Raw genomic sequence first — 23,755 nt, forward strand, 5'->3', positions numbered from 1 at the left:
ATAGGATAATTCACTACAATCAAATGGGTTTTATCGGGGTGAAAAAATGATCAAACATAAGCAAATCAATAACTATGATATACCACATATGGAATAACGGACAAAACCTGTATGGTCATCTCAATGAAAAAAAATTGACAAAATTCAACCTTCATTCATGATGAAAACTTTCAGTAAATTAGTTACAGAAAGGAATGTCCCTCAACATAATAAAGGCTATGTATCAAAAGCCAGAGCTAAGAGCCCATATTAAAAAATATTTCCATATATAGAATCATGTCTTTAGAATAGATTTCTGGAATCTGGGTGATTGGTACAAATGACATGGGTATTTTTAAGACTATCACGTCTCATTATAAGCTTATTTTCCAAGAGCTTTGAATATATGAGCACTTATTTTGCTATATATTTCCAGAATTAGATATTTTCATAGTTTCCTTTGTTATAATTCTATGAGATAAACAAAATTTAATATTTTAAAGTTTAACTTTCTTTGATTAACAGTGGAATTTAAGTTACAGTTGTTTTTATTTTGGTGAATTTTCTATTCTAGTTCTTTCTCCTTTAATATTTTCAGTATTTCAAGGTTTTTTTCCCTTTAGTTGTCTAATTGATTAAGTATGTGCATACTTAGCTTGTGGACCCTTTTTCTAACATGATGGATTTTTCCAGGAAAATACAGAGGCATTTTTCCCTAGTTAATAGTTAGCAAGAAATTCTGCTGTGTGACTAAAAATCAAATATGCAGTATTTCATAAATAGATTAAATAGGTTACTTTTTAACTAATTGTGTGAAAGAATAATATAAAATGGCTTTCTCAGCCACAAGACTTTCTTTTGTGAAGGTGATTTCTTTAGAAAAATGAAGCAATTAAAATTTTCAGGTTTTATTTTTTTCTTATTGTTCTTGACTGAATCCCTAAGCCTGCTTACAGAGACTCAGGATGTAGGTAAGAAATGTACTAAATATCAGTAAGGAATGACAAAATTAGGGTAGTTACTCCTTTGTAACATTTAAAAATTTTTTTCTTTACTTGTTTTTTTCCTCCCTCTCCCTAGTTTATATTTATGAATCAGTTATCTCAAAGCTACCTTCTTCAAAATTTGTATTTTGTTGATTATATGACACATCTGTAGGCATAGACAGTTTTCACACTCTGGCAACCTATGGCAAGATTGATGGTGTTGCTTATAGATACAATTTGAATTTCAAAATATTAATATTTCTTGCAAATGTATAGAGTTAATGGTAAAATTAGAAGAACAGATATGAGTTAAGATTTGGGGGGAAAATTTTGTGTCACCTAACATATCTCCTAAGAGATGGTGAACAACTTTAGAGAATGTAAGACCTTGCTCCCTCTTCAACTCTACATTTTGTCCTTTGCCCCCAAAACTGCTCTAGGAAGTGCAACCTGGAGAAAAGGGCAACTTTTCTATTTCTTATGTCCAAAGAGGGAAAACTTCATTTGAGGAGGGTTTTGTAAACCATCTGTCCTGGAGGTTGCATCTTTTTGCAACTTGCCCTAACATTCCCTAAGTGTCCCAGTGGTCTTCAAATTGTGAATTATGTTTTATCCAAATTGACAACTTCTAAAGAGCCTGCTAGTGAGACTAGTCACAGGGCTTGATGAAAATGATCATTTTTCAGTTCTCTCTCTCCTTTCGCCTTGTAACAACCTGTTTCAAAATCCTGTGGATTTTTGTGTAATATCTTTCCTGTCTCTGTTTTCCATTTCTCCTACCCAAATAAAGGTCCTGCTGATTTCTCACTAGGACAATTGCAAAAATCTCCTAATGGCCTTCTTCTTCTGTCCACACATTTGACCAATAGTTCTTATCAGTTTCTGTTTACTAGGTACTGTGGAAGTCCCTGTACATAAGATTTATCATTACCTGATTGGTATTTCTTAGTGGATACCAATGATCATATTACTATCTTGTGTAAACATATTTAATGGCTTCCAATTGAGGGCCCAACTACTCAATTTTACATGCAAAAGTCCCATAATCTGAATCCAGGCCCTTCCCATCTTATAGAGGTCCTATTACCTTTTTTTATGATCTACCTTCTCATCAAAATGATTTGGTTTTCCTCAAATATATCTTAATATTTATCATCTTTGTTTTTTAATCACATCACTTTCTCCATATTGAAAGACAGGGTTCCTTATTTTCATGTTAGTTGATTCTTTTGCATTTTTTTCATACTCAACCCATATGCCTCTCCTATAAAATCCTTTTCTGGTTCCTCACCCAGGGATCACAAAGCATCCCTGTGAAATATATAACCAGATTGTAAATGGGATAATGGTCATAGGCACACGCTTATTCCACTATGAGGGGGCTTAAGAACCCCACATCCAGGGGACTTATCCTTCTTGGTCATTGTCGATGGCTTCATAGTGTCCAGCTTGATAAAACATAAGGACTCCATAAACATAGTCTATGTGTAAAAAATAAACGTCTTCTGGTACACATATTACCATTGGGAGAGAATCTGTGATTTGAGGTGAGTCTGGAGATCACTTAAATATCTATGTCTGACTAGTACTATAAACTATGCTGACCATCAACATGCTGAGGCCTCTCTTGTGAACTCCTTTTCTGGAATTATATCACTTAATAGTTAATCTTCACATCACTTCTCTAGTCATAAATGACAGATATTTGGCATGGATATGGTGTTAGTATTTAACATTTGTTTTGGGAGAGCCATCAATGGAAAATCTGAATTCCTATCAGTTTGAGATTAATTCAATCAGTTCAATTTAGTAAATGTTTCCTGAGCACATAATCAGCTGGGATTAAGATCTCCTATTTGGCTCATTTAACTCTTATCTTTTTCTTTAAATGTCAAGGAAATTTCTATCATAATGTTTTATACTTTGTATGCTGAAGTGTCATATAATAGGTATTGACTAGGAAAATATTAAAATACCAGAATATTTAATAACCTAAATATCTTTACTTTTCAGACAGCTTTGGTATTACCCAGAAGTTTATAGAAGAGAACACTGGATCTATGTGAGTTGTGCTAGATTCTTTCTGATGATTATAGTTTTATAATCTTATCTGATTCATTCCAGAAAAGTTAATGCTTCTCAAAGATAATATATTCAAGTTGAAACCATATAAAAAAGTAAATACAACAATAATTATAAAATTCAGGCCAGGCAATTAAATTATTAGGAAAATTAAAATTTATAGCCTATGTACTTAATCTCATGAAGCTATTGAACAAGTGAACATTTCTCTGAGTTTTTGTTAGTGGGAATTCTGCAGATGATCATTGATTCTCCATGTGGACTGTTGCAGCACCATCATTGCCTTCGCTCAGTATGTTCAAGAAGCAACCTTTGATGAAATGGAAATTCTGGTGAAAGACATCATAGAATACAGGGATAAATGTTTGGCTCACAAGACACTTCCAGAGTGTGCAGAAATAGCTGTAAGTCAATCCCTTGCAATTCTTATATACACAAGATTATTTGCCAACACTGAGAAAGTATCTGGATTGACATATGAGAAGAAACATGCCCTGTGTGCATCATTTTTATTTCACCTAGTTTCAGTATTTAGGAAAAGTAATGTTCATCAGGTGAGATGCACTTTGTTTTGCTATATAAAGGTGAACTTGCTTATGCACTTGCAGTATGTAGGCATGTGTCTTATATGTGCAGTGTGCCACATATATACAGGCAGCAGAGGAGCATGAACATGCATGTGGAAGTGCAGAGGTATTCTTCTTAGCTGCTTCTCTCAATATGAACTTGCAGCCACACCCCCATTTGGGGCCTCCTCCAGAGTTACCATCTGCATCTCTAGAAACTACTGAACACCATTTCCATCCTTTGCTGATACACTGATTTTGTTACCTTGGGAGACCAGGAGAAAGGCCATGATGCAAGGGAAACATAGGTAGCAAAGAAAGAGTAACAGCTTAAGGGGGCTTGTGGTGAGATAAAGACAGCTTCCCAACTCACAGGATGGTTGTCAAAGATGTGGGTGAAGATGCTCTTCTGGCAATAGCGGGGAAATTGCAATCCTTTTCCCATAAGATAGCACCGATCATTTGTTCTGCCCATTATTTCTTTCAGAAGATAGAACAGCTTTACCATGACTAAAAATTGTCCTTTTGTTCTCTGTTGTCCAGATTAATGTGTTACAGGGAAGGATATGTGCTATAGAGGGGTTGCCTCAGAAGTATAATTTTTCACACTGCTGCAGTAAAATGGGCTTTGAAAGAAGACTCTGTTTCTTGTATAACAAGAAAGCTGATGTAGGATTTCTCCCTCCTTTCCCTACTCTGGATCCTGAAGAGAAATGCCAGGCTTATAAAATTAACACAGAATCTTTTCTAAATCGGTAAGTTTGATTTTTGGTAGATGAATGATTTAATCAAAGCTTTATTCTTAGGCTATATCCAATATTCACTCAAAATAACATGACTGGGTTTATTTATTGATTGATTGATTCTACCAATGTGTATTGTGTGGCAGGTTTTCTATCTATCAATATAAAAATGTGGGCCCACCTTTAAGTCCTTTACATTAGTACTGTGTATCTTCTGATGAGAAAAACCCTAGAACAGAGATATGTGCTATCAAACTGCTAGGAAACCAGTGAGGAAATGAAATATTTTTCCCAAGGTGAAGTTTCAGCTCTTACCTTGGGAAGACATTAAATTATTGGGTGTTTAGCTAAAACCTGTTTTAATAGTTCAGTAATTGCAGAGGCATAGGTTTTTCTGTAAAGCTAGTATGCTTTGAAACCTGTCATAAGTTTATTTGAATATAAGCAAAAGTTATCCTTGAATCTCAGATGGGGTGAGTGTAAGTAGCTGTTCTTTGAATCTGTAAGGGAAATCTGATACCTGCCAGGCATTAAGGGGAGGGAAAGGGATTATTCATAGATGAGTGTGTAGGATTTGAACTGCAATTATCAACCTTAATTTGGTGTTAGGGATGTCAGGGATGAGGACTGGATAATGTTGGACTCTTACTGGGGACTGGATAATGATGCCTGGGATAAAATTTGGCTATAATGGAAATCTTTCTTTTAAGTTCATTTTTTAGAACTTGCTTGTCCTCTTATCTTCTTCTTTCCCTTTCATCTTCTCTCCCTTCCCTTCTGTGATCTACCATTCCTTTTCCTTCTCCCCTTCTTTCCTTCCCCTTGCCTCTCTTTTCTTTCTTCCACTCACTTCTTCCTTTCTTCTTTTCTTCCTTCCACCCTCCCTCCTTTCCTTCCTTAGTGCCGGGGATGCAACTCAGGGCCTTGCCCATGTGAGGCAAGTGCTCTACTACTGAGCTATACCCCCACCCCTTCTTCTCTGCCTTAAGAAATATTTTGAACTTTTTCATAGCTACATGCATGAAGTTGCCAGAAGGAACCCCTTTGCCTTTGGCCCTACACTTTTAACTGTTGCTGCTCGCTTTGAGGAAGTGGCAAAAACATGCTGTGAAGAACAACAGAAAGCCAGCTGCTTTCAAGCAAAGGTGGGTATTGCATTTTTTCATTAAAGAATAAGGAATATTCCCATTCCAAGGCTCTGGACACTTAAAATTATAATTGTTTTTTAGAAAAAGAGTTATTTACCATATTCCCATATACCAAGATAGTCTCATGGTACACTCACTGATTTAAACTCATTCTCTTTACCCAAGACCCTTGTCAGACAGCCACAAATTTCCAGGTTCTGTGTGCTGGCTTTGTTTTCTTTTCAAGTTGAAGGAAAACACTAGTGAGTGAATATCAGGGTGAAGGGAACTGTTTATCTTCTATTCTGGACAAACCCTCTTTGACACTTCCTCTTTGGCATTGGAGCCATCGCAGTAAAGATGGCCAAGTTCACAGCATACTACCCAACCAGGTGAGCACCACGCATCCTAGTGAGTTGAGCCATCAGAGACACCAGCCTAACCTTCAGAGTGTACCACAAATGCATATTTCTTTCCATATGCAAATGTGCCAAAACAAAAATTCCATAGATTTTCTTCTCTGAACAAACTCTCTAATGATGGAGATGTAGTTTAAAAATAAGAGAATAGGGAGATTTTGATTTTGTTTTCAACAGAATTTCCTCTTTTCCTTCAGGCAGCACCTATCACACAATATTTAAAAGCAATGTCCTCCTATCAAAAAACTGTCTGTGGGGCCTTTTTGAAATTTGGACCCAAAGTCTTAAACTCTATGTAAGTTCCATACCACTTGTCTTGTCTTACTTGCATTTTCTTGCCTGTATCCCATTTTGGTTAAATAATTGATCCTTTTCACTTGTATTCTTCCTAGTTCCACAGAGGTAGGTGAGCATGGATGGCTCAGAACCAGGTCATTAAAACAAGATGAGATAAAACTTGGGAGGAAGGGAGATGCTAAAGAGGCGCCCTTACACAGTGTGTCCTACTGTGATTATGGAAGGAAATATCTCTCTCAGGTCTTTTGTTTGCTTGGATCAAGCAGTGTGCAGGGCAGAAAACATTAGCCTAGGATTTTTTTATAGTGATTCTACCAATTGCGCAAAATACCATCAACTGCTAGATAAGGACGCCTGGGCAAACAGTGGTACCAATGGCTTTGGTGCTGTTTATGTTGTATTAACAAAGAACTCACTATTGTTTTATGGTTGTTCAAATTATTTCAGTGGTTTATCAATTCTCTTTCCAGAAATATTGCTGTATTCAGTCAAAAATTCCCCAGGATTGAATTTAAGGAGCTTACTTCCCTCCTAGAAGATGTTTCTTCCATGTATGATGGATGCTGTGAAGGGGATGTTTTGCAGTGCATTCGTTACCAGGTAAGTATTCTCCAATAGTAAGTAAAAATGTGATTTGTGACACTCATGAAATTGTACATATTTCTTAGATAGAGTGTGATATTTCAATAGACATATAAATGCATACTGATTAAATTTGAATGTAGCATTTTCATCTCCTTATCATTTCTTTATGTTTAGATGTCTTCAAGCTCTTCTAGATTTTAATAAAATATATATAAATTATTATGAACCATAGTTACCTTAATGAACTGTAGAACACCAGAACTTGTTCTTCTTGTCTAATTATATTTTGGTAGCTATTCTCCAACCTCCTCTTCCTTGTGCCGCTCCAGTCTCTAGTAATTGCTATTCTACCCCCATCTACTTTGAGATAAAATTTTTAAGCTACCACACTTGAAAGAAAGCACATGATATTTGTTTTTTTTTTTTTTTGTACCTGGATTATTTCTTTCAGTTAACATAATATTCTCCCGATTAATCCATTTTGCCATCAATATTTTATGGCTGAATAATATACCATTGGGTATACAGACCACTTTGTAAAAATCTATTCAATTGTCAATGGACACTTTGGTTGGTTCTACACCCTGGCTTTTGTTAAAAGTGTTGCAGTAAATGCAGGCGTGCAGGTATCTCTTTGATAAGCTGATTTCATTTATTTTGGATACAGATCCAGAAGGGCAATAGGTGGATCATATATCTATTGGTAGTTTTTGAGGAATTGCCAAAGTGTTCTCTATAATAACTACTAATTTATGTTTTCATCAGAAGTGTATGAGTTCCCTTTTCTCTACATTCTCACCAGCATTTGTTATTTTTTGGCTTTTTTTGATCATATCCATTTTGACTGCACTAAGGTGACATCTCATTGTGGTTTTGATCTAAATTTCCCTGACAGTGATGTTAATCCCTTTTTCTTATATTCTGGTCATTTGTATTTCTTCTGATGAGGCATGTCTATTCAGATCATCTGCCTATTTTTAAACTGGGTTATCTGTTTTTCCTGTTATTTAATTTTTTAGTTCATTCTATATTCAGAATGCCAACCCTTTCTCAGATGAATAGTTTGTAAATATCTTCTTACATCCTCAGGTTGTCTCCTTTGCCATGCAGAAGTTTCTTAGTTTTATGAAATTCCATTTCTCTAATTTTGTTTTGGGGTCCTTATCAAAAAAATCATCGTCTGTACAGATGTTTTAGAATTGTTTTCCCCCAGGAATTTCATAGTTTCAGGTCTTAGATTTAGGTCTTTGATCCATTTTTTTGAGTTGATTTTTAAATGGTTAAAGATAGGAGTCAAGTTTAATTTTTTTTTAATTGAAGAGGATGCCCCCCCCCTTTTTCAATATGTTTCTGGTGTCTTTGCAGAGACTCAGTTGGCTGTAGATGTGTGAATTTATTTCTGGGCTTTCTCTTCTCTTCTATTCTATTGGTTGGTATCTCAGTTTTTATACCAGTACAACGCTGATTTGGTTTACTATAGCTCTGTAGTACATTTTGAAGTTAGGTATTGTGATGACTCTATATATCTGTCTGTCTCTAACTGCCTTCCTTCCTTCTTTCTTTCCTTCTTCCTTCTTTTCTTCCTTCCTTGTAATTGACAAGTAAAAATGTGTGCATTTATGGTATAGGATACATTTTGATATATGTATACATTGTTTAATGTAAATAAAGCTATTAGCATATGCATCTTCTTATACACTTATCTTTTCTGAGGTAAAAACACTTTAAATATACTTCTTAGCAAATTTCAAATGTTTAATATATTTTAATAACAATAGTCACCATGATATATAATAGATCTCTTGAACTTACTCTTCCTGTTGAACTGAAATTTTGTGTCCTTTGAGCAACATCTCTCCAACATCTGCCCCTCACCATCTGGTAACCATTAAAGTGGTTTTATAAGAGAATGTATTGGCAAACATATTGTTGGCATGTTTTAAATTGTCCATGAAATCAAAGGTAACACAATTTCATGAAAAATATACTGATTTCTGCTTCAGGGAAATTAGGCTTTGTCATAGTGAATTTAGTTTAATTGTTTTAGACTCTAGTGAAGATAGTATTTTAATTAAATAACATGAATTTCAGGATATTGAGAAATATCCCTTTTGTTTTAAGCAATGGAGAGCAGACTTTCCCAAGAATTTTTTTAATTCCCAACAGTATTGCAGTTAAAGGAATCTCACTAGTGTTTATTTTTTTGTGGTGTTTTGTTGTTTATGGAAATGTGGGATTTATAATGTTAAGTCTCAAGTACTAAATTAGGACATAATTAAAAATTTCTGTGAAGCTTAGAACTAAAACTAAGATATTGTATTGGATTTCAAATGAGCCTCTCTTTAATGTCTTTATAGAGACATAAAAGGAATTCAATTGTTGTTAATTGAAAATAGAAGTAGATTCTCAGAGAATAATGATGCTGTTCCTGGGACACTGATGGCCTCAGCTGAGATCTGAATGTGGGGAGTGGTGCCCTAGTTCTGTGTGGTTTATTAGGAATATGGTGCCAGACCCCATTCCACTTTTTGCCTCAACCCCAAATTTCATCCATTCCTTACCCTCAATGTTCACCAAAAGATTCCAGGCAATGAGAATAATTTGAGCAGAGGCAGGGAGACCTGAAACAGCCCGTGAGCCTGGATCAGAGTAAGAAGAATGTACAGCATTATTCTGGAGAATCTGGAGAGGATCAGGGGCCAGATTAGATTTTTTTTTCTTTCTTTTGTGGTGGATATTAACTACACAGCACAGTGGGTTTCATTGTTGTATATTCCAACATGAGTCTGATTTGATCAGTTTCATTCCCCATTGCCTTCTCTTAGCCTCCCCTATCCCTTTCCTCTACACCAGTAGTCTTTTTTCTACATTCATGATGACTTTCTTGGTTTTTTCCTTCCTTTAGCTTCCACATATGAGATAATACATGTATTACTTGTCTTTCTAAATCCGATTTATTTCACCTAACATAATGATCATCAGTTCCATTTGTTTTCCTGCAAATGACATAAATTTATTTGCGTTCTCTTTGTGGCCGAATAATACTTTATTGTGTATATATACCATATTTTTTTTTATTCTAGTCATCTGTTGATGGGTATCTGGGCTAATTCTACAAATTGGCTATTGTGAACTGTGTCACAGTAAACATGAGTATGAAGGCATTTGTAAAAACGTGCTGACTTTAATTCTTTCAGGTGAATACCCAGGAGTGGGAAAGCTCCATCATATGATAGTTCTATTTTTAGTTTTTTGAGGAACCTTGTACTGATTTTCATGGTGGCTGTCCTAATTTACATTAGAATGTAAGTGTTTCCTACACATCATTGACAGAATTTACTCCTTTTTATACTCTTGATGATAGCCAATCTGATTGGGATGATTTGGAATCTCAATGTAACTGTGATTTGCATTTAAAATTATTGGCCATTCATACATTTTGGAGAAATTTGTTCAGTTCATTTGTCTGTTTATTGAGTGGGTTTTATTTTGCTTTTAGTGTTAAGGTTTTTGGACTTCTTTATATATTCCGAATATGAATCCTGTCAGAACAGTAGCAGGCAAAGGTTTTTCCCATTCTATAGGCTCTCTCTTCACTCTGTCAATTGTTTCCTTTGCGGTGGAGAAGTTTGTAATTTGATGACATCCTGTTTATCAATTCTTGCTGATATTTCCTGAGTTATAGGACCCCTGTTTATGAAATTATTGCCTGTTCTTATATCTTGAAGTGTTTCCGTGTTTTGTTCTAGTGGTTTTCAAAGTTTCAGATCTTATACTTAGGTCTTAGATCCATTTTGAATAGACATTACTACAGGATGAGATCTACATATGGATATTCAGTTTTCCCAGCACCATTTGTTAAAGGGGCTTCTCCAACTTTATGTTTTGGTATTTTTGTCCAGAATCAAATGTCTATAGCTGCATGGGTTTAATTGCAACTTTATTCTACCCTATTGCTCTAGATGTTTATTTTTATGGCAATATCATGCTGCTTTTGTCACTATAGCTCTGTAGCATATTTTGAAATTGGGCGTTGTGATGTCTTGGGTATTGCTCTTTTTGCTTATGAGTTCTTTGGATATTCTGGGTCTTTTGTTTTTTCATATGAATTTTAGGATTATTTCTTTAGTTCTGTGTGGAAGGTTATTTGTATTTTGAGGCAGATTGCATTGAATCTGAAGATTGCCTTTAGTCCACTTTAACAATGTTAATTTTGTGTATTCATGAATATAGGAGGTCTTTCCATTTTCTAGCCTCTTCTTTAATTTTTTTTCTGGTGTTCTGCAATTGTTATTATAGCGGTATTTCACTTCCTTGGTTAGGTTTACTCCTAGGTATGTATGTATATATGCATGTATTTTAGTTACTGTGAATTGTTTTCCTGATTTCTTTCTCAGTAGATTCATTGCTGATATATAGAAAAGCATTATATTGTACACATTTTCATTTGTACAATAATTTTGTATCCTGCTACTTTGCTAAATTTGTTTATCAGATCTAAAAGTCTTCTAGTAGGGTCTTTAGGATCTTCTAAGTGTAGGATCATGTCAGCAGCAAATAGGGATACTTTATTTCTTCCTTTTTCTACCCCTTTAATTTCTTTCTCTTACCTAATTGCTCCAGCTAAAATTTCAAGTTTGGTATTGGTGAGGAGTAGGAAGTGATTGCAGAAGAAACACTTTCAGTGTTCCCTCATTCAGTATGATGCTGGCTTTGGGTTTGTCATATATAGTTGAGGTGAGATGTTCCTGTCCCTAGTTTCTTCAGGGCTTTTATCATGAAAGTGTGTTGAATTTTATCGAAGTTTTTTTCTGCATCTACAGAGAGAATCATTTGAATTTTGTCCTCCATTCTATTTATGTGTTTTATTACATTTGTTAACTTGCATGTGTCAAATCATCATTGCATCCATGGAATGAAATCAAACTGATCATGTGTCAATGTGTTAATGTGTTTCTGAATTCAGTCTGCAAATATTTATTGAGGATTTTTATATTTGAGTTCACCAGATATTATCCAACTAATGTGCAAATAAAATAACCTCACCCTTTCCCTAACTTCCAAACTTTATGTAGAGGTCAGAATTGGGATGAAGAATATGGATAAAAGACAAGAGTAAGGTTTACTATTTTGTACATTATTTGATAATTTGAATGATTGATTATTTCAAATTTATAGTATCCATAGAAAGTGATACTATGAGTAAGATAGCTTTTCAAATTTGAGAAGTTTTAATTCTGATAATTGCTATAGTTGTTTATTTGCTTACTATTCTTTCATCCATTTAATCAAATATTTATTGAATTTTCTTATGTGCTTTGCCAAAGAGTCTTAAGCCACAAGAGAAGACCAAGACAATAGTCATTACATTGACATGTCTTTGATGGCCACCATTAAAAGCACATGACACTTTCATGGAAAAGTGTCAATACTTAGAATATAAAATGCTAACATATCACAGGAGTAGGGGTAAAGTATTAAAAGGTAAATACTTAACAATAAATGTTAACACACACACAGAGGCACTTTTCATAATTATATTACTTTAAATCCTGAGGAGAATAAAATTTGTGTTAATGTGAAACTTCCCATATATTAAGTGAATAGAAAATTAAATGAACTCCAGCTATAAAATTAGCTTATAAAGCAATACTAGATATTATGTTCATGATTGATTTTCTATGCAGCCATTCCTTTATGAAGCAAAACCCAGCCCTGAAGAAGTTTTGAAAATAAAGTCATTTCTCATTCTTATTTGTTACAGAGCCAGGTTATGAGCCATATTTGTTCAAAACAAGAATCCATCTCCAGCAAAATCAAAGAGTGCTGTGAAGAGAAAATGCCAGAGCGTGAAGCATGCATAATTAACTCAAGTAAAGATGGTAGACCACAGGATTTATCTCTAAGAGAAGCAAAATTTACTGACAATGAAAATGTGTGTCAAGAAAGAGACACTGACCCAGGCAACTTTTTTGCTGAGTAATATAACTGTCTACTAAAATTCATAAGGCAAACAGAAGAAAACCCTATAAGATTTGTTCTATGTAGGCTAATCTGTGTGAAAGGACAAGAAAATTTATAATTCACTGGATATCATGCAATTTTTTTTTTTAAAAAGTCACAGCTATAACTACAGCGTTTTCACATAGTTAGTTGTATTATTGGAACGGTGGCTAACATATATGGAGTACTTGATATGTGCCAGGCAATACACTAAATATTTTATACAGAGTGTCCTTTTTAATTCTCACCACAATCACATAAAATAAGTAATTTCACCCAATTTTTCAGATGAGCTTAAGAAAGAAGTTAAGGGACTTAAGATTCACAGCCATAAATGGCAGAGTGAGGATTTGACCCCAAGAGGTCTGGCCTAAGAAGTTAACTGCCATGCCCTGCCACCCCACAGCTGTTAAGGGGAAGGTTAGCGTGGACTAAATCTGAGTTCTGGTTGAGTCACTAGGATAGGTTAAATGTCGTGCTTTAATTTTTATCATATAGAAAGTTCATGAAAGAATATTCATTTAAAGTCATTGGTAATGAAATATCACCCAAAGATTTTACTGGGTTTCTGCCTCTAGGATGGCTTCATCCCAGGAAGTATGAAATGGGAAGAGGCAATCGTGTAACTGAATAAGTGCGAAAAATGTCCTTTTCGTTCTGATAACACTATGTGCTAGGTAATGTGGGGATAGAGGAAGAAGTACCAATTGTATCTAGGGACTCTGGAGAGGCTCAGTAGGGAAGTGGTACTTGAAGAAATTTTGGCAATCTAGACAGAGAGGGTAGAGCATGGATTGAAATAAAACCTGCTTGGTGTATACACGACTCTGCAGGGAATCTGCAGTGAGAAATCAAGTAGTGTAAGACGGGTCAGATCATGCAGGCATTCTAAGTAATAGGAAGCCCTGGAGGGCTTTTAATGAAGAATCAGAAAAGGCAAAAATCATTTTTATTTTTTATAAACTGTACCTGGTTAACATGACTGGGATAGGTGATTTTCCCATTCAATGGGATGGGAGGTATGAGTGAAGAAATAGGTTTTGTTGGAAAGAAAACACACTTGAGATCTGAGTAGATTGACTGGAGTTGTCTGTGGAGTAATTGAGACTGTCCAGAGATGACTTTACCTGTGAACCTGGAGCTCTGGAATGAAGTCTCCAAATGAAGTTACAGAATATAATAATGGCTAATGTTCATTGAATGCTTACTAAATTTTAAGGGCTAATCATCTATCTACCAAATAGATTTTCCAAACAACTCTCTGAGTTTAGTGCGCTTTTGTTACCACCATTTTACAAGTGATGAAACAGGCACAGACAGGTTAGATAACTTGTCATTCAGCTTATATGTGACAGAGCCAGAATTTCAATGCAAAGAGTTTGGCTACAAACTCTTGCTCTTATTATCATGGTGTTGTTTTGCTTCTCATGACTTATGGGAAGTAAATCAAAATAAAAAGAACAAGAGCTATAAGTTATACCTGACGGGTGCTCAATAAATAGGAACAATTATCCTTATTATTGGCATCATTGTTGGCATTCTTGTTACACTTAGTCCAGGGCTTACATCAGGTCTTAAAGGGTCCAATTCTCTGAAGGTTAAGCACCAGTCCAGTAGGGGTGGGAATGTATTCCACACATGGGACCAAGAGGGCAGATGGGAATCTGGAGAGAACCACTTGGTCATGAAAAACTTTTTTGAGATATTGTTCTCACAAAGCATGGAAGATTTCAAGCTTATTTTGCACGAATAGGTGAGATTCTTTTAAGAAGAATATTGTAAATAGCATAGCTGAGAAGATAGCTCTCTTGAGGAAGAGTTGACTTTTTATTAAAAAAAAAAAAAAATGAAGTAGGCATCTCATGGGATCTGTGGGTCAAATTTTGAAGCTTCCATTAATATAGGTTAAGAATCCCTTAAGTGAAATGCTTGGGACCAGAGGTGTTTTAAATTGTGATTTCTTATATATTTTTTTAATTTTGTAATACTTTATATACTTATTGAGGTACCTCGGGGTGAGACCCAAGGATAAACATTAAGTTTTATGTTTCATATACATCTTATACATATAACCTGAAGAAATTTTATACAAGGTTTTTGGTGCACATGCATTTTGACTGCGACCTATCAGATAGGTCAGGTGTGGAATTTTCCACTGGTAGCTTCATGTTGGAGCTCAAAAAGTTCTGGAGCATTTTGGATTTCAGATTTTCAGATTAAGGATGCTCAACCTGTAGCAAACCAGTCTGGGACTTAGTTCTTCAGCTATAAAATAGTATCTGCCTTGAGAACTAAGTGAAATAAAGTAAGAATACAAAGTCCTCAAAGTGTATCTTTATCTCCTATGTCCAAAACTTGATCCAGGGCATAGTACCTACTAAGACTCAGTGAGTGTTAGCCTCATTCCTCTCCCTTCCCACCTTGTCCCCAGGTCTCATCCACTTGTATTCTGGGAGCCTCCTCAGAGGCCATGGAAACCACTTCCAGTGATTTAGAGCCAAACGGGTGATTTATCCTATAATTTGTCAAATAACAGGTGGGAGTAACAGGAGAAGCTGCTCTTTATCTCTCACAAAGGCTGCCCTTCCTGAAAAGAAAGCCACCCTGCCTCCATCCCACATTTGGAAGGCTGAATGTATTTTCCGACAGAATTCCTCTCAGTGTGTATTTGCTAACGTGCTGGTTGCACCATGTAAATTTCTGATACTTTATGAGCTGCATTACGTAATAATTAACTCTAAGAAACTAATAATTCTATCCACTCGAGTTAAAAAAAATTCTAAAACATAACATGGAAGAGAATTAACCAAACCAGAGGAGGAGCTTAGCATTTGAAAGCAGATTCAGTATTAGACCTGAGTAGCCTAAAAGAAAGTGGGGCTGGATGTTTTTCTCTAAGTTCTAATATATAAAATATTTTACATATCTCAGATTTCTTTATGAATACTCAAGGAGACACCCAGAGCTGTCTACACCAGAGCTTCTAAGAATTGCAAGAGTATATGAGGATCTCCTGGCAGATTGTTGCAATAAAGAAAACCCTCCAGACTGTTACCGTCAGGCGGTAGGTTCCATTGTCACAGGTTCAGAAAAATCTAAAATAAATAAAATGCTTAAAAATCCACATTGAAGTTTTACTTCAGTTTAGGACTGTAAAATGTGATTGACTGACCTGAATCTATTTTAGATTCAATGTGGATAATCATTGGCAAAAACTACATCATCAATTTGGTTAATATGTTTTGGAGTACTAGTTCAGTCGTAATCCAAAAAACTCCATTTTATCATTTTCTATTTCCACTTTTATTTCTGTGCTCTATTTTATGGATTCCTATTGGATTTTGGTATGATTTTAAAACTAATAGATTGTTATAGATGACTAGAAAAGTAGTAAAGATTACAAAGAAAAAGTTAAAAAAAGAGACTTTCTGATTCTTTCACCAAGAAATAGCTATAATTAACATTTACTTTCATCTTTTCTGCTTTTCTGTACATATAGGTGTGTGTGTGTGTGCGCGCATGCGTGTATGTGCCTGTATAAAAACAAGATTGGAATAATTCCTTTATAGGAAACATTTGGACATGCAATTTATTTGGCGTCATAGAAATGTTTGCTATAGATAGTGCTATATTATTTTCCTATTAGGTCACAAAGTCAGTGACTTAAAATGACAGAAATCTCTGTTTCAGGAGGCCAGGAGTCTGAAATGAATCTTACAGGGCTAAAATAAAGCAGTTGAAAGGACCATGTTCCCTCTGAGGCTCTACGGAGAATCTGATCCTTGACTGTCCCAATTTCAAAACAAACTTCAAAATATATATCATTTTAAATAATGGTTTCATATCATAGTGATTTAACTAATTTAACTGCTTTCCTATTTGTGTAGGCATTGTAGATGTTTAGTTAGGTGTTTTTTTTTTTCATTTTATAAGTGACATAAGTATCTCATTTTATTAATTTTTATTAATTTTTATGAGTTTTGTTAGGATAGATTGTCAGAGGGGAAATTATTGGGTCTAAATATATGGACTATCAAAAAAAATTGAATACAAAATGCCAAGTTACTGTCTAGAAATGCTTTGCCAGCTTATAGTCCCAAAGCAATGCTTGAGTATGCTCATTTCAATTTCATATTTACCAAAATTGCACATGGAAATTAGCTTCTTAGTCTTATGCATAAAAAATAGGGCTGGGAATGTAGCTCAGTGGTAGAGCGCCTGCCTAAAATGTGCTAGGTTGTAAGTTTGATCCCCATCAAAAAATAAAAAAATTGAGAGAGATTTATATGTAAAAAATAATGGTTGTATTTTAAGCAAACATTTACTTGATTTTTAAAATTTCATTAGACTTTTCCCATATGATTTTAGCTACTACATTTATAAATTTCCTGTGAACAATTTGTTCATGTTTTGTTAATTAGATTGTTTTTCATATTAACTCTAATGGAATCCTTATATATTATAGAAATGTAAGTATCTCACATTCTAAAATTTCTCATTCTTTTTATATGTGCTACTTTTGGTTTTTAAAACTTTTTTCTTTTACATGCAATAAATGTTAGTTTACTGGTTCAAATTTGACAATGAAGTAAGAAGACTGAGTTTTTTAATTCCTGCCCTGTCACTTTCCCTAACAAGGTAGTCTCTCCTGATTCTTAACCAGTCATGGTGCTAGAAAAGTCTCTTTTTAAAGGGAAAAATATTTGTCCCATGGCATTCATATGCTGATATGTAGTTCTTTCTGGTAGTCACTTGGAAGATGTCTAATTTTATGCCATGCAAGAGAGTCCATAAAATATTTGAAGAAGACTGTTGGAGGCCCCTAGGCTCCAAATCCAAATGATGAAAAAAAGATAAAGATAAACATCATTTAAAATGTTCTGCAGTAATACTTATTTGTTGGTTCATTCCAAGAAAGTCAAATTAATTTTACAATACCAGTTTCATTTACTTAAAAATGCAGATAACAATTACTCTGGCCATTTGAATTGATAATGTAATATAGTCATTGTCAACATAAAATCTGAATTGTACTTTGAAACTCTTGAAGATCCAAAAAGCGTACAACATGATGAAAATTTTGGACTTTCAAAATTTAGCAAAAAATAAATCTATAATTGAAAAATTCAAATTCTTAACACATGTGTAAAAAGTGCTCTCAATTTAGTGAGTAACATATAATAAGGAGAATCTCAAAATGTTCTGTAAATAGGGAAGCTATTGGACAAGTTGACATAGAGCTTGTGTTTGAATCTTAGATAAAATGTTTGTAACTGTGACTGTTCTTAATTTCCAGGAAGACAAATTCAATGAGACAACTGAGAGAAGCCTCAGGATGGTCCAACAAGAATGTGAACAGTTGCAGAATTTGGGGAAGGATGGCTTGAAATACCAGTAGGTTGCTTATACTCAGAGTTAAAAAATAAAAGTCAGTCTTAGTTATGGCAATTCACAAACTCTGGGAAAGAATAAAAACACAAAAGTCAATTGTCACATTAAAGCATCTATCAGAAATGAGGTTAGAAATGGAAAAAGATACAAGATTCTGGACAATTGGTTCTCTGATATTTTATTTTATGTTTGAAGTTGGCTTTCCCACTCCCCAAACAGGGTCTCTGGATTTTGCCTTGTTTGGGAGTGGGATGGAGCACACTAAAGGTCATTACCATGTCCTGAGAAAGAGATGCTTTGCCTAGGATATAAGCTTATCTTAACTGAGCTTATAGAAATAACTCTGGATTTGTTTAACACTGTAATATTTATTTTTTCAGTGCAATCATGAGTAATATGCAGTTAATTCTGATTTTCTTAGTTATCATGGAGTGCAGTTTTTGTTGATAGCGAACATCTTCAAAACAAAACATGTTTAAAAAATATGACTTCCCTATTTCTGCCATCTTGCAGTTAGCTGAGAATTGAAACCCAGTGGATTAAAGATCTTATTTTCCTTCATCTCAGTGCCAACACATGTCTATCAGTTTCTCCCATTAATACTTACTGACTACACAAAGGATTTCAAGCAGGATTCTCACTTATAAGCCAAGGTATTTGTTGCCATGGAGCTCCACAGTGGATACAAGACAGGCAGATCTAAGAGCTTCTGAGATAACCATGAAATGAGAAAGGGAGCAAAAATGCAGAGATATAGGAGGCAAGGTTGAGGAAGATGGAGAGTGAGGAGACATTTCTCTACCATTTTCTGAGAGCAGGGAGCACATTGTACTTAATTTCGACTTACCTTGAAGGGTCTGGGTCTCAATGGCTCTTCCAGGGATAATGGGAACTTGTTTTTGTTCAATGAATGTTCTTTCAGCTCCCTTATCGAGCTCACAAAGATAGCCCCCCAGCTCTCCACTGAAGAACTGATCTCTCTTGGCAAGGAAATGGTGACAGCTTTGACTACCTGCTGTACACTAAGCGAGGAGTTTGCCTGTGTTGATAATTTGGTGAGCATAGCCCATACATCTGAAATTGATTCTCGTGCATGTATGAGTTTATTGGGATGAACCCAACTACGGAGTACAATCATAAAGCTCCAATAAAAAATAAATAAATAAAACAAAATTTTTTTTTAAAAAGTAAGAAAAAATATTCCTACTTACCAATTGGTAGTGGTTTATCTACTTTCTTCTGTTCCTTGTTTTCAACATTGTTGAGCAAGTAATATCAAGTCCTCCTTTTGGCTTACCATGTGAAGACCCTAAGAAGCAAAAGAGAATGTCTTAAATATTTTTCAAGTATTCTCTAAATTATTTTGCTATTTCTTATTTATCTGAGAAGCGATTTGTTATAGTAAATGATCTAGGAATCACAGTATTATTTTAAAATGATGCAGGAAACATTATAATTTTAAGTACTGATATAAATTATCCCTTTTGCTCTAAGAGGAAGAGTTCTGAAAGAGATCTGCTACTTCCAGCCCAACCTTTTTAGGCCTGGGAAGGAATGTACCCAGCAAGGGAACATAAACAAGGAACACAATGTTTGCTAACCACTTTCTGCTGGCTGACTGAAGTTCTCAGCTTACAATTAAAAGTTTGTTACCAAGAAATTAATCTGTATGCATCCTAACTGATGTCCTTTGAATTTTTGTCATAATGTCACTTAGGACCCCAGGCTTCACTTTTGTTTGGATATAAGATAGTGTTTTGAGATCCTGTGTCTTCTGAGTGAAGTTCACAGTGATCATGGAGCTTATAACTATTCATCTAATCATATTTTTCAAAACTCCATCAGTATTTGAAGTCATATTTGAGTTCCAATTCTCATCCGTGCAGGCAGATTTAGTTCTTGGAGAATTATGTGGAATAAATACAAATCGAACCATCAACCCTGCTGTGGACCACTGTTGTAAAGCAAACTTTGCCTTCAGAAGGCTCTGCTTCAAAGAATTGAAAGGTGATGAAATGTATGAGCCACCCAGCTCTCAAGGTTTCTTTACCTCTTGTGTGGACTGGTGTCAGGCTCAGAATGAGGAGCTTCAAAGAAAGAAAGACAGGTATGAACATGCTCTTCTATGCATCTTTTTTTTTTTTTTTTCAGCCTGGGGATACACCATGCAACTTGGAGAAGGTTTATTGTAATGGATTATGTTCTTTTGGTATTCCTTCCACTAAACCGTCTACTCTCTCCTATTCAGAAAAACACCAGTGCATATTTACTGCCATTTTTTATAATCTGGTTTTGTCTTTCCTCTGCTAGACACTTGGAGTGCTTAGCAGACTGTTTGGCAATGTGAGCTGGGGCAATTAGCAAAACGCCCATGGACAGGTTCACAGTGAATTGTGTTTTCTTAAGAGAATGGCATGAATATTTGTCTTGAGTATTTTACTTAATGATTGAAAAAAGGAGGGGCCCTAAAGGAATTTTATTTTCATTCTTCAAGGTGACACTTTAAATGCCAAGAAATAAGACCCGTTTTTAAATTTATTTACACAATATCTGTATCAAACATAGTGGAAATGACTTTGCTACTGAGGAAGGGAGATTAGAGTTATTTTGGAGATAAATTTTCTAGAAAAATCATGCATAGTAATTTATTTTGTAGTTCTGTCCATATTTTATACTATTTTGCTTGTAGCTCCATAACCCTCCAAAGAATCCATACTGTACTTTTAATGGGAAAGTTTAAAAGCCCTTTTCAAAAATGGAATATTTTAGCTCTTTATATTTATTCAAGTTGAGATGCCCAAGGTCTGTATTTCTCTAACAAGCATTTTGGAAAAGAAGAGTGTCAAGAAAAAATTGTGAATTAATTCTGTTTGATTTCTTTGGGCCATAGATTTCTTGTCAATTTGGTGAAGCTCAAGCCTGGACTCACCTATGAGGAGCTGCAGTCTTTGTTTACGAGTTTCACTAATATGGTAGAGAAATGCTGCAAAATGCAGGAGCCAGAAGCCTGTTTTCTTGAAGAGGTAGTATATTTCTTTCCCACTGAGATGCAACTGGTGTCTCTGGTCAAATAAAATTTAAAAAGTGTGACTCTGTGTCCACTATGCAATGTCTCTGAGTCCTGTGTTTGTCAGCACAGGTGGCGTCTAGCTCACCTGCAGACACCTCTCTGATTCAGGAGTTGGGTACTGTCTCCTCCATGAGCACCTGATGGAAGAATAGCTGTCAGGAAAACTAGGGTTCTAATCCCTGCAGCTTTGGTCATATCATTCAAACTGAATTTCAGGTCACCATATGTAAATGGATGGGTGATAACTGTCCTTGAGTTATACCATTGGTCCTTACCCTCCTATTTGAAATCACTCACCATCTTAATACAACAGAGTCAAGGGGACCTACAAAGGAAATCCTTATCCACTTCAAAGGGAGGAGAGCAGAAAGGGTATGAGAAAGCAAAGCCTTGCAGAAGTGACTGGCTCACCTTTCTGGGCCTTCTGACATCCCTCAGTTTTGAGCACATAAGGGAGTGAAAGGGGAGCGAGTGCGGGTGGGGGTGTCCCCTGCTTCCTCTCACTTTAGTGACTGTGGTGTCTCAGCAACTACTGTGGTATGAACCTTGGTTACCCATGAATGTGAGCTGTAGGCGATGGCACCCTGGAAGGGCCTGTTCATTGTGCTCAAAACCTCCTTTCTTCTTATCTCTTCCCCCATAACACCCATTCCACTTCAAAACTCAGAGTTCATATACAGGAACACACCACATGCATTTTTCATTCTGGTTGAGATCCATCTACTGAGTACATTTTTGGTATAAATTATCAGATTTTAAAAAATATATGATTAATTTAACTAAGAGGATATTGATTGGTATCTAGCATTTCCATGAATATGTATATTAGGTCCAAGTAAAGAAAATAATGAATGTATTAGAAGTTCATGAAAGACCTTGAGTGTCTGTTCTCACGTTGTCCTCTGTCTTCTTATATAATGTAGAAGTGATTTAAATTTCTATTTTAAATTTTAAGATAACATGCTTTTCTAAATTTAGATATTAGGATCTTAACCTTTTCTTCATTTAGATATTAGTATCTTAACCTTTTCTTCCTATATGTTTTTATTTCTGTTTTCCATTGCAGGGTCCCAAAATTGGCAACTAAAGTCAGGCTGCCTGAGAAACATGAAGTTAAAAGCACCAGAGGTAATCCCTTCTGTCTCAATCAAAGGTCAGAGGTACTTGCAGCTAATTCATTCTCCCTGGCTTTACCCCATCTTGCTTCAATGTCTACTTGGGGTTCATTCTACAGGGCCCGGAGTTCATAATCCCAAGATGGATCTTGCAATATTTCTCCGGTGTCACTCACTCTTTTGCGGGTAGTAACGCTACATCTGTGCCAGCACTTTTCAAAATAGCTGAACAGCAACCACTCCTCTGCCTTTCTGCTAATGCATTCAGTTGTCTGCATGATTGAATCTTTGAATGCTGATAAAAGGGGGAGACAAATCCTTGAGGGTTGGCCTGGACACATAAGCCTTGATAAACCCTCTTCCAAGAATCCTTTATGAGAGTCTCAATATGATATGTTGAATTGAGATATAATTGACATGTAAACCAAGAGTCTTGTAGCATTTACATGAACAAAAAGAAATATATTTGTGATTTCTAGAATATATATAAATGATGTTTTTCTTATGCAGTTTATGTAAGACTCATAATACAAACTTTTGGAACAAAATGTTGCATAGATACAGCAGTATTATAAAAATCTCAAGAAAGAGAGACCTGAATCCCAACGAAGGTGGGTCTGCAACCACTAGAGGCAACACATGACTACCACTAACTGTTTTATTGAATACATGACTTTCTATCACCAAGTTTATAACATTTTGTATTCTTTTGATGTTTAAAACGCTATCTTTTCTTTTCAGCAAAGATCACCTTATGGGCTTCCTATCTGTCCTGTGACAAATTCCCTTTTCTGAGAAGAATAAAGTAAAAGGATTCTTCTGTAACCTTTACTTGAAATCATGTCATTGTGGCAAGCAATAAAACAAAATTGTGAAGTTGTTTCTCAGACTGATGTCATCTATCAATGTGACCCCAAATCAAGCAATCATGATTCATTTATTCTATCAACACTGTTTGCACACTGGCCTCACCTGTCCTATTCCCTGGAAGTCAGAACTCTGTAGAAGCTCTGGGTGGGCAGAGTGCTCGAGGCTTCCTCCTTGCCAGGGCTGGAAGGAAATGGCCCTTGAGGGCTTGCACCTTTTACTGCTGCAGCTGCTGCTTCTACTCACAGCCAGCATTTATTCAATCTTTTCAATTATCAAACATTGTTACAGGTACTTCACATGATGATGTCATTGGTCACAACCACTGTATTAGTAGGTTTTATTTTATACACAGGAAACCTGAGATTTGGGGAGATAAAATAATCTGCTCAATGTGATATGACTAGTAATTGGCAGAACCAAGATTTGGGTCTGTTTCCTCTAATATTGGTAACTGCTGTCCACACCTCCTCAGTATGCCATGTGGCATGCCTTAAAAATGTGTTATTTAGAGAGGGGCAGGGA

At 35.4% G+C, this 23,755-nt stretch overlaps 2 protein-coding genes across 3 annotated transcripts in view; both read left to right on the forward strand.

The window, feature by feature from the left end:
* LOC107158776 (albumin-like) overlaps positions 1-2,131 on the forward strand; it is a 34,287-nt gene extending 32,156 nt beyond the window's left edge. Inside the window, exon 15 of the mRNA XM_048785780.1 lies at positions 925-2,131. The gene's annotated coding sequence lies outside the window, so the exon portion shown is untranslated. The remainder of the gene's footprint in view (positions 1-924) is intronic.
* Positions 848-23,250, forward strand: Afm (afamin). Of its 2 annotated transcripts, XR_001505659.2 has the most exons (16): positions 848-950; positions 2,979-3,027; positions 3,319-3,451; positions 4,157-4,368; positions 5,369-5,501; positions 6,100-6,197; positions 6,670-6,799; positions 12,549-12,763; positions 15,719-15,851; positions 18,084-18,181; positions 19,101-19,233; positions 20,065-20,285; positions 21,069-21,201; positions 22,315-22,376; positions 22,874-22,974; positions 23,105-23,250. XR_001505659.2 is itself a non-coding variant. In XM_015505278.2 (15 exons), the coding sequence occupies exons 1-14, from the start codon at positions 863-865 to the stop codon at positions 22,333-22,335; spliced, it is 1,797 nt and encodes a 598-aa protein (XP_015360764.1). In that variant the 5' UTR covers positions 848-862; the 3' UTR covers positions 22,336-22,376; positions 23,105-23,250. The 2 variants fall into 2 exon arrangements, 1 of the variants encoding a protein (XP_015360764.1); XM_015505278.2 differs by lacking the exon at positions 22,874-22,974.
* Positions 23,251-23,755: the final 505 nt, after the last annotated feature.

The sequence above is a fragment of the Marmota marmota genome, unplaced genomic scaffold, assembly GCF_001458135.2.
Source record: "Marmota marmota marmota unplaced genomic scaffold, marMar, whole genome shotgun sequence".
NCBI classification, from domain to species: Eukaryota; Metazoa; Chordata; class Mammalia; order Rodentia; family Sciuridae; genus Marmota; species Marmota marmota.